The sequence below is a fragment of the Penaeus monodon genome, chromosome 7 (assembly GCF_015228065.2).
Source record: "Penaeus monodon isolate SGIC_2016 chromosome 7, NSTDA_Pmon_1, whole genome shotgun sequence".
NCBI classification, from domain to species: domain Eukaryota; kingdom Metazoa; phylum Arthropoda; class Malacostraca; order Decapoda; family Penaeidae; genus Penaeus; species Penaeus monodon.
Window position 1 is genome coordinate 1,834,118 of NC_051392.1, and position 12,500 is coordinate 1,846,617.

General features: G+C 38.8%; 1 protein-coding gene across 1 annotated transcript in view; it reads left to right on the forward strand.

The window, feature by feature from the left end:
- The window catches only part of LOC119574961 (facilitated trehalose transporter Tret1-like), a 15,574-nt gene that overhangs the window by 1,806 nt on the left and 1,268 nt on the right, over positions 1 to 12,500 (forward strand). Inside the window, 9 exon segments of the mRNA XM_037922258.1 lie at positions 144 to 240; positions 3,566 to 3,716; positions 5,758 to 5,920; positions 6,618 to 6,739; positions 7,292 to 7,426; positions 7,813 to 7,886; positions 8,863 to 8,983; positions 10,657 to 10,754; positions 12,126 to 12,280. Of these exon segments, the coding sequence (XP_037778186.1) occupies positions 175 to 240; positions 3,566 to 3,716; positions 5,758 to 5,920; positions 6,618 to 6,739; positions 7,292 to 7,426; positions 7,813 to 7,886; positions 8,863 to 8,983; positions 10,657 to 10,754; positions 12,126 to 12,280 (1,085 nt within the window). The 5' untranslated portion in view covers positions 144 to 174.

Below are 12,500 nucleotides of genomic sequence, written 5' to 3' on the forward strand. Positions count from 1 at the left end.
CAAGCTACACTAACTCTCTACCTAAGCAAAATGCATACGCTTTCTCCTTCAACATATAACTCACCTTCCCAATTATATATTCCACGTTACTTTGCATTTCTTATCTGAATCTTAAGTTTATAATAACTTTTGGTTATTTCCAGATATCTTTTTGTTATCCTGAATTCGAGAACAATGCCAGCCAGTGTTTCCGAAAAAGTTGAAAGTGAGAAAGATAGAAGAAAGAGATTGGCAAAGCAGGTAATAATTGTGATTAGTAATTAGATGATAAATGAAAAATTAATATGTAAGAATCTGTAATTAATAGTAAGAATAGTGATATTGATAATGATAGTGGTAATAATGATGATAGCAGTGGTACTTATACTGTTAATTGTTGTGACGATAATATATCGATGATGAGTTCATAATGAGAAGATGATAATGAATAATTAATGTTAATATTGATAATGATAATGGTAGTAATGGCAATGATATTACTGATGATTATGCTGTTGTTATAGTGATAATATAATGATGATAATTGTAATAACAATATCATAATGATAATGTTAATAGTTCCTGTAATAAGGATATCAATAATATCCCACTGTTGCTGCTGCTACTAATATCAGTAAAGATGTTAATATCGATGATGATAATGATATCAATGGTAATGGTGATCATGATGGCAATGATGATTTTGATAATGGTTATTAAGATTCTGATGCTAATGCTACTAATAACGATTATATTAATTCTTGGTACCAGTGGAAATTATAATAACAATGATAATGATGATGACGAATATAATAACTATGACAATAATGTGATGATGATTATGATATCTATAACGATGGCGATGATGATGATGATTGTAAACAATACATGGCAAGGGCGGATGGTACGCTCCACACCTCTGTCCAGCAGCAGCCTTCCTGTATCAAGTTCCTCCTTGAGCGGACGCAGGTGTCCACTCTGCTTCCTCTTTTGACACTTCTGCGACGGATGTAAACACCCGCCCTTGAGGGGAGCCGCTGCGTAAAAGGACAAGTCTCGTCAGACAGAAACAGAGAGGGAAACGGCAGACAGACGGCGACGCACAGGATCAAGCTCTCCACCACTCCGCCCTCGGCACCCGGGGACACAGGGGTCTCTTGGGGTCTCACAGTAGGTCAAGACCCCTTTCATTACCCACCCTAAGTTCATCACACGTGTCTTTGATATCTTATGCTCAAGAACCCTCACAAAGCCTGTCGCCAAGAAACCTCTGTCGGAGTGTCTCCTCGTCTCCCTTGACACCAAGCCATTACTACCAAGTTCATTTCTGATCCATACCTACCCGCATCGTATCTGCCCTATTACCTCGTGCTGACCACTCACGCCTGTGCTACCCTTCTGACGAAGTCGCTGAAGATACATCCACACTACGCAGCCACATTCAGCAATCCGGCCTACCTGCCTCTCCCATTCTTCGCTAACCTTCGTCAGCACAACCATGAAGTCGTTCTACTCAGCCCTACCAATACTTCCTTGCTAAAATTAAAAGTAAGTGTGCCTATTAGTGCCACATTAACTTCTGCCCACCCAACACCCGCCTATACCTTATGAGTTGCCTTCTTTCTCAACGAACACGCACTACTAAGTCCCAATTACAAAATTCCTCGCTGTCAATCATTATATTTTTTTCAACACAACAAACAAACGAAGTCATACACTGAGATCAAACGCAAGTGACACCAACCCACCCTTACCTCATACCTCATTCCCCTGCCCTAACCATTCCCTAAATGCTATACTTTTTTCTGTTACTGTTTTTTTTTTCTATTGACTATCATTGGTATCGTCACATTGGACAGTTTATTATATTTGATTTTCTTTCCGAGTAAATAACTACGTGCAAGTTATTCACTTATTGATATGTTCCGATTTTCCCGTTATGTTATTCATGTTTTACTGTTGTGATTTTCGTTGTAACATTTTTGTTTTCACCTGCATAAGCCCCCCACTAGTAAATACTTCGCTACTACTTCCACTATGAATGTGTGCACATCATTGTGTTTTACCTAACCGTTTGTTTATTTATACATATATGTCGACTAGTTGTTCTCAGCCCTGACACACCTACTTGACCGCTCTACATGGAATTCACTCTAGGAATTCACTTATAACTGAATCCAACTCGCTTTCATGACGTCCTCTCGAAGTTCGATATGTCATTCTCAGTTATACTGGAATTTATGCTACTTAAATGTTAAGATTCCGGTGGATAAGCAACATATAACTAACGGTTGGTGGTTGATTGTTGTAAATAATGGCGCTGGTGACACCTTTCCTCGAATGAGTTTATACACCGAAGTTAATCTTAAGCCGGACTCGTGGCTGTAAACGAAGGAATCTTGCGCCCGCCGCATGGAGAAGTTATGCACAGTTGGCACACATTGACGAAACGCTCACCACAGAATCAAGTTCAGGCCCAGCTGCCTCTATGTGTCCGAAGCATAAATACTTGCCTATTTAGCCCAAATATATGTAATTCTTGCTCATTACTTTCTCTCTCTGCAATTTGATGGTACAATACTATAACAAATCCTATGTAATTAACACCTCACATAACACGTTCCCTTTTCTATGACAGATTGTTCTCATTTCCCCTTCGTGTTCTTGCAACTTAGTAAAGTGATTGACAGACATGTTATTATCCTCCTCCTTTGCCCTTTTACTGGCCTGGTACATTTGTATTCAGGGTCTGAAGACGATGTGACCCTCCTTGCTACTGAATGTCACACCTCACTGCGAAGCCTCCGTCACACCTGGCACGCAACGACCCTAGCGACCATCGGATCACCAGGAGCTATATGTAGATGCCTAGCAGAACCTGTATCCCTACGTGCTTATTGCAGTGTTACAGGTATTGCTGACGGCTCGAGGACGATCGGCGTGAGTGGCCCAACGATGTAAACAGTAATAGCGAGGCCGGAAGGTACGCTTCACACCTCTGTCACCAGCAGCTGCCTTCCTGTAGCATGTTTCTCCTTGAGCGGACGCAGGTGTCCACTCTGCTTCCTCTTTTGACACTTCTGCGACGGAAGTAAACACCCGCCCTCGAAGGAAGCCGCTGCGTAAAAGGACAAGTCTCGTCAGACAGAAACAGAGGGGGAAACGGCAGACAGACGGCGACGCACAGGATCAAGCTCTCCACCACTCCGCCCTCGGCACCCGGGGACACGGTAGTCTTTTGGAGGCCTTACATCTACCTTCAGCAATAAACCCACGAGCCAAGACCCCTTTCATTCACCTGCACTAAAACTACCTTCTCTCGTCGATAATGATGACGATGGCGGTGGTGCTGGTGATGATGATTTTAATTACAGTATCTTAACCCTTGATATCATAAAGATAATAGCAATAAAACTGATCGTGGCAGTAACCACGAAAATAGCAACAGCAGTAAAACAAACAAAATCAACAATAACAGCAAACCATAAGAAAATAATAGTAACAACAACAGCAACAAAAATAACAACCCACACACAAAAAAATTTAAAACCACATTTAATAACACAAAAAATACCCTCACTCACAGATATGCATCGTGATTCTCGCCAGCCTCGGTCACCTAGCTATAGGAAGCAACATCACCTTCCCCTCTGTGGCGGTGAGTGACCTGGAACGCTACAACACCACCATCACGGGAGCCCAAGTCACACTCACGGACACAGAAAAGGATATGATGGGTAAATGTTTTATACAGAGGACGGAGAAAGAAGTGGGGAAAGGGGGTATCTTCTTGTCCCTCTCTCCCTATCTGTCTATTCATCTCTCTCATACTCTCTCTCACCTCTCATACTCTCTCTCTTCTTCTTCTTCCTGTTTCCTTACTCCCTTTTTCTTCCTACATTTTGCCAAACTTTATTTCTTTCTTCCCCTTTCTTTGTCCCCTATTCCATCCTCTTTCTCTGCCATCTCTTTCTCACATGTTTATTCTCCCTCCCTTCCTTTCTTCTTTTCCCTTCCCTCTTCATTTAATATAATCATTAATAACATTTCCATATAAATTATTACAAAGTGTCGTATTTTTTTTTTTTTTAGTAAATAAGATAGGATTGGCATATGTCGTTTTTGTTTAGTGAATAAGGTAGGGTTGGTGTGTGTCTTTGTTATGGGTATCCATAGGATATTCTGTATACAAAAACACTCTTCCGTGTTGATACAATGGAAGAAAAACCCACAGTACAAAAACTAGATTTATTGAAAATGAGACTACAGTTTCGAAATCCACCTGGATTCCATCCCCAGGTCTGAGGATGGAATCCAGGTGGATTTCGAAACTGTAGTCTCATTTTCAATAAATCTAGTTTTTGTATTGTGTTTTTTTCTTCCATAGGATATTCTTATGAAAGATATTGAGAAGTATATATGGGGTGTAAATGTCTCAATTTCATCAGAGGAAAATATTACGGATGTTTTGCTCATTAGGACTATCTAGAATGATTAAATATGCTTTAGTCTAAGCACTGATAGTGATTATAAGTTATATGATGACAAACATACATACTTACATATAGAGAAACACAGGCACACACACACGCACACACACACAGGTGCACGCACACACACACACACACACACACACACACACACAAACACACACACACATACATATATATATATATATATAAATGTATCATTTTTTAATATCCATCTACTATTAAAACACATACAGCTTTCTTTTTATATCATCCTTCATTCTATGTTAGTTATTATCTATATGTTGCCTATTATCAATTTGCCAACGTTTACTAATGTCTCAGCAGTGTATTGCAAAAAATACTGACAGGTTGTAAAATCATGGGGTTGGCCATGAGCAGGGCACCAATAAACTAGAATTTAGGTGTTTATATATTTTCTAGAGAAAGAGAGAGAGTGAAGAAATAATAAATACAGAAATATAGCATAAACGAAATCTACAGACAAAAGAGAGGAAAAAAAAAATGTCACGGATTTATTCAAACTTGAATGCACCGAAAGTGAAATTTCATCACAGTTTGCTTGTGAATTAGTGATGATATTTTCAGACAAACAGACACTTAAAAATAAATGCATTCTCCTTTTTAGTAGACATAGTCAACAATAACAACAACAAAAAAAAAACAAATGAAAAGTAAACATCAACATTTTACCGAATTTATTTAAACTTGAACGCCAGGGAAGGGACAGCCAAAGCGTAAACAAACTTTAAGTCATAAATTTCTCACAAAGTTGGATTTCCTTTATTTCATTACTTAAGAATCCTTTCTGCGCATTTAGGAGGGAGAGAAAAAAAAAACGGAAAAGAGGAGGAAAAGAAAGAAGAGATGAATAAACAGATAGATAATAGATAAGAAAATTAATCGAAGGGAAAATGTAGTATACGACGAAGAATGAACGAGAAACAAAAGTATTTACGTCTTTTATAAGTATTTTTATTTTTATTGTCATTGCCATCATCTTCGTCTTCATCTTCATCATCATCGTTGCTATTATTATTACCATTATCATCATTATCATTATTATTGTTACTGTTATTGTTATCATCATCATTGTTATTATTATTTCCATTATCATTATTATTGTTACTGTTATTGTTATCATCATCATCATTGTTATTATTGTTTCCATTATCATTATTTTTTCTGGTACGGCCTTCCTTATCATTATCACGTTATCATTACCCTCCTTAAACTTCATGATTAAAAGAAGTTCTTTGACCTACTTACCTCCCCCCCTCCCCCCTAGGGAGTCTGGTGTCCCTGGGATCTCTCCCGGGGGCGTGGCTGGCGGGGATCCTCATGGCCGTGATTGGGCGGCGCTATTCCATGATCCTTTCGGGCGTGGTCTGCTTCGCGTCCTGGGTGGGCGTGGCTCTCCTGCCCACGCCCACTACGCTGCTCGTGGCAAGGTGGGTGGGCGTTTTTTGTGCGTGTTTTTTTTTATCATTATTTTATAAGAATGTATGTGCATGTGTGTACTTATTTGGTTGTGTTATATGTGCACGTTTTCTCGTATTGTAGTCATGTGTATATGGGCGTTGCTTATGTGTTGGTGTGTGTTTGTGCGTGTGTGTGAAAATAGGTCGCATTACTTATCACAGTCCAATGATGGCGTCTTTATTCTCTTCACATTTCAAACAGGAAATCACTTTCGGTACATGAGACTGCAAATTGCAATTGCAATTAAGTTTAAACACCTTGACATCCATTCATGTGAATTCCTTTCTCCAGAATGATTAATCATATTTTTACTTCATTTGCCTGCTTGACTTCACATGTTTACAATATACGTGTATTTCTTTGCAAGTTGGTGTGTAAGTATATTCATCAGTCAGTTATCAAACGTTTCCTACATTATTATCTTGCAGTAACTTTGCATGATGTATAAATCTTTTCATCAATCAAACATTTATCAAACCGTCTTCCACATCAATATCTTCCAGTAACTTTGTATGAAGGCGTAGAAATATATCCATCAATTAAACAGTTATCAAACTATCTCCTTCCTTCCCCCAGCTAACAACACCAAAACGACCTGATTAAATAAACAATATATCTTTCCAATACTCCAAATCTAACCAGTCTTCGCATCTATCGATCTCCCAGGGGCATAGCAGGGGTCGCCAGTGGCAGCATGTCTGTGGCAGGGAACACGTACGCTGTGGAGATGGCAGATGTCGAGATACGTGGAGCTATGGCGTTAATCCCCACTGTTGCTCTCATGCTCGGTAACTGACTATTTTTTTCCATAATGGGATAATTAGTGATTAATAATTCGGTAATTGGTTACTCGCAGCTTCGGTAACTAATTGTTTTTTTTTTCTGTTTTCGAGTATTAAATGATCGGGGATTAACAATTCAGTAGTTACTGATACATCGGTAATTGGGGTTTGATGATTAGGTAATGATGGTTGAAAGTTCAGTAATTGGTAATTAAATGGTTTTAGTAATTAGGTAAATGGCAGTTAAATGGTGAATTCGATTATTAAATATTTAGTTATTAATCGGTGTTTTGATAAGGAAATAACTTACCGGTACATAATTGTTACTTATATAGTTCAGTAATACACGATTAGCAATAAATAGCAGGGTTGTGATAATCAAATAAGTGGTATTTGATATTATTTATTACTGCTTGTTCATATATCGAACAAGCATATAACACTGACATGCAAAATATTGACATATTATGCAAGAAATGCGTATTTATTTACAAAAATCCGTGGGTTTTTCGACACACCAACACGTGAGTTCTCTCTACCTATCTCCACCTCCTGCAGGCCAAGTACTAACAGTGGTCATAGGCTACGTGGCCAGGTACTACGTGGTCGCGCTGGTGTGCTCCGCGATTCCTTTGGCCTACGTGGTGGCCATGGCACTGCTTCCTGAGTCCCCGGCCTTCCTCGCTGTCAAGGGTGCGTTGCTTTTTGTCAAGGGTTTAGAAAGCAAAGTATCTCGTGTTAGCCGTTTCTTCTTCACTCGGGCTAGTCTTTGTGAAAAGGTAAAAAGGTTGGTTGAAAAAAAAAATAATAATAATAAAAAAATAAATACTGCTTTGGGGGAAAAAAAACGTCAATGTCCATTGTAAAGAAATCACCAGATGATGATGATGATGGTTTGCAATGCACGTCGAATGAGTTTGTATGTATGCATGCATGTCTGTACGTATGTCTGTGCGTATGCATGCGTTTGTGTATATATGCACGTGTGTATGTAAGCATGTATTCACATATGTATGTATGCATGTACCTATTATATTCTCATGATAATATACATAATATTTCACTTTCGCTGTATCGAGGTCGTGAAAAGCGAGCTCGGAAGACCCTCATCAGGCTGCGAGGAGAGCATGCTGACGTCGATGCTGAGATAGAGGTAAGCATATGATGGGAATGCTGACAATGCTGATGACAGACGAACGAACTTTAACCAACATGCCAACATATATAAATCATATATCGGCAATTCTATATCTATGTAGCTAAATGTCTGTACCTATATGCTTGTCATATTATGTTCATATTTATACTAGATTTATACACACACACACACACACACACCACACACACACACACACACACACACACACACACACACACACACACACACACACACACACACACACACACACACACAACAACACAACAACAACACAACAACAACAACAACAACAACAACAACAAATATCTCCGTTACACCTGATCAATATGAACTCCAGCATCCCACATAATAAGATCTTAAGGGACGCATAACTAACATGGAGACCCTTTATCCCACATAACTAACATACACATAGATCCAACATATCCTACTTAAACATCCCACATAGCCAACATACACAACCCTTATTCCACATAACCAACATACACAACACATACCCGACATAACATAAACATCCGTCATCCCACATAACCAACATACAATGCATATCCCACATAACCAACATACACAGCATGTATATCACATATCCAACATAAACATCACTTCATCCCACATAACCTAACATACACAACATAAAACCCACACAACATAAACCCCACACAACCGACACATACTATATAAACCCCAACACAAACAACACACAACATAGAACCCCACACGACCCACCCACTCACATAACAACCACACACACCAACATAAAACACACACACAACCAAACATACACGACATAAAACAAAAAAACGCACCGCATACAACCCACACAACATAAAACCCACACAACATAAAACCCCCACAACATAAACCCCACACAACCGACACACACAACATAAACCCCACACAACATAAACCCCCCACACACAACCAACCCACACAACATAGAACCCCCACATAACCCACACGCCTCCTCCAGGGCTTCCGCACGATGAACGGCGGCGCCGAGGGAGGCTCCTGGTGGCGCGGACTCCTGCAGGCGGATGTTGCGAGGGCTTTGGGCGCCGTCTGCGGCCTCTTCCTCGTGCAGGCCTTCACGGGTGGGTGGGGGAGGGGGGGAGGTGGTGGTGAGGGTGGTAGTGGTGGGGGAGAGGGGGGAGGTGGTGGGTGAGGGAGGTGGGGGAGGGGGACGAGGTGGTAGTGGTGGAGGAGGAGGAGAGGGAGGGGGAGGAGGAGGGAGGTGGGGGAGGGGGACGAGAAGGGAGGTAGTGATGGTGGAGGAGGAAGAAGAGGAGCAGGAGGGGGAGGAGGAGAAGAAGAAGAAGAAGAGAAAGAAGAAGGAGGAGGAGAAGAAAAAGAAAAAAAAAAACGGAAGGAGGAGAAGTAAAAGAAAAAGAAGAAGAAGGGGGAAGAGGAGGATTGTGGTTATCACTTGTCAAAATAAATTATAAAAAAAAAAATATCGCTGATTATTATAAATTAACCCAAAGAGACCTTGCAAAAAAATAACAACTTTGATTATATGATTAGTCTACATTTTTAAAATTAAATAATAATTTGCGTTATTATCTTTTTTTCTTTTTTTTTCGCTATTCACCAATTTATCCGTTTCTTTATCCACATCCACAACGCTTGTTTCGATATTTTTATTATCTATTTTCTTTATTTACCAATTTATCAATTTCTTTATCCATGTTTTCGCTTTTTTCAACATTTCTGTTATTTATTTAATTCTTTATTCACCAATTTATCAACGTCTTTATCCATTCTTTCGCCTCTATCCACGTTATTATTTTTTCTTCCTTATTCACCAATTTATCAATTCCTTTCTCTTTGTCTCCATCGTTAACGCCTTTTCCTACATTTAAATTATTCATTTTCTTCATTATTCGTCATTTATCAACGTCTTTATCCACTTCTATCCATATCATTATTATTTCTTTTCTCCCCTATTCACTAGTTTATCAACGTCTCTATCCATTCTTTCGCTTCTATCCACACTATTATCATTATTCATTTTCTTCTCTATGCACCAAAATTTTCTTTCTCCATTTTTTATTGGCTACCTCATTATTATTTCTTTTTTTCCTTATTCACCAATTTATCAGCGTCCTTATCCACTCTTTCGTCTCTATCCACATCATAATCTTCATTTCTTCCCTGTGCACCAGTTTATCAATTTCTCCATTCTTTTTTTTCCTCTCTATTCACCAATTTATCAGCGTCCTTATCCACTCTTTCGCCTCTATCCACATCATTATTATTTCTCTTTTTCCCTATTCCCCAGTTTATCAATTTCTCTCTCCATTTTTCATTTTTCATTGGCTACATCATTATTATTTCTTTTTTTTCCCTATGCACCAATTTATCAATTTCTCTCTCCAGGTTACTTTGTCTTCACCGTCAACGCCTTTTTCTACACTTAAATTATTATTTTTTTCCCTTATCCACCAATTTATCAACGTCCTTATCCACTCTTTTGCCTCTAACCACACTATTATCATTTTCTTTTCTTCCCTATTCACCAATTTATCAACGTCCTCATTCACTCTTTCGCCTCTATCCACACTATTATTATCTTCTTTTCTTCCCTATTCACCAATTTATCAATTTCTAACCACAATTTCTAATTTCTCTAACCACACTATTATCATTTTCTTTTCTTCCCTATTCACCAGTTTATCAGCATCCTTATCCACTCTTTCGCCTCTATCCACATCATATTTATCTTCTTTTCTTCCCTATTCACCAATTTATCAATTTCTCTCTCCAGGTTACTTTGTGTTCACCGTCAACGCTTCCCGGTTTTTCAAAGAAGCCGGTTCTTCCGTTGACGAAAATCTTGCAGCGATCATCGTCATGGTCGTCCAGGTGCGCTGTGCAATTGCAAGGGTTTATGCGTGTTGTTAACTGTTGTCATTTTGTTGTTATTGCTGTCATTTGGTTAGTATTGCTATCATTTTGTTAGTATTGCTATCATTTTGTTAGTATTATAATTTTGTTATTTGTTATCACTTGTTAGTATTATAATTTCGTTATAATTTTGTTAGTTGTGTTATCATAATAATCATAATAATGATAAGAAAGATTGTAACAACACCATTGACAACGATAAATGAGAATAAAATGATAACAATAAACAAAAGATAATTGCAACACTTGTTCTTACTCTTATTCATTTCTATTCATTTTAATTCTCATTCATTCCTATTCTTACTCATTCTTATTCTTATTCCTTTCTATTCTTATTCTTATTCATTCTTACTCATTCTTATTCTTATTCCTTTCTATTCTTATTCATACTCATTCTTACTCACCTTTATTCTTATTCACTTCTATTCTTATTCATTTTTCATCTTATTCTTATTCATTCTTACCCATTCCTTATTCCTTTTTCATCTTATTCTTATTCTTATTCAAATCTTGTGCTCATTCATTCTTATACAACATAGCAGATTTTTTTTTTCTTATCTTATCTTATCTGCAGTGAATTAAGGTCAGATGTGATGAATAATAAATAAGAGAAAGGAGAGGAAGAAAAAAAATACTAATACATGTTATGAATATCATTTGCATATATCATTTGCATTTTTTTTTTAAATTAATTTCACTTTTTTCCTTAATTAATCTGTTTATATTTCAAAATATGGTATGTCAGTCATTCAGTCTAGTTATGTTTCTGTCTATTTATCTATTAATGTGTCTGTCTGTCTATCTGTCTGTCTGTTTATTTATATATCTGTCTATCTATCTATTTATGTACTCATATATAATTTAATCTACCTATCTATCAGCGGATCAGGCTATCTAACAATCTATCATTTTATCAATAAATCTATCAATAAGTCTATCAGTCTGTCTGTTTATCAATCAGTCAGTTTATCTGTCAATCAATCTTAAATTTATCTATCAGTTAGTCAATTCATCTAATTATCTATCCATCTATATATCCATCAATTTATGTCTATTAATCCGTCTATCTATCCATCAATCTGTCTAACCATCTACTCATCCACTCATCCACTCATCCATCAATTCATCCACCCCCCCCCACCCTACCTACCCCCCATCCACCCCCCACACCCACCTACCCCCCCCATCCACCCTCCCACCCCCCACCCGCAATCCACCTACCCACCCATCCACCCACCCACCCACCCACCCACCACCCCCCTACCCCCCTACCCCCCACCCCTACCCCTACCCACCCATCTCTCTTATTTATTTATTTTTTCATTACAGTTCACGGTCACCATCTTCGCCTCGCTCCTCATGGACAAAATCGGTCGAAGGAAAAGTCTGTTCGTGTCCTTGGCGTCCATGATTCCGTTCCTGGCCGTCATGGCGCTGTACGTGGGGATAACGGGAGATGGAGAGGAAAGTGGGAGGAGAGGAAGGTGGGTGAAGGGAGAGTGGAGGAGGAGAAGGAGAAGGAGAGAAGGAGGGGGAAGGGGAGGTGGGGTGGTGGAGAAGGAGAAGGAGAGAAGAGAAGGAGAGGAGAGTGGAGAAAGAGAAAGAGAAAGAGAAGTGAGAAGGAGGGGGAAGGGAAGGACGAGAGGAGAGAAGAGAAGAGAAGAGAAAGAAGGGGAAGAGGAGGTGAATGAGGAGAGTGAAGAG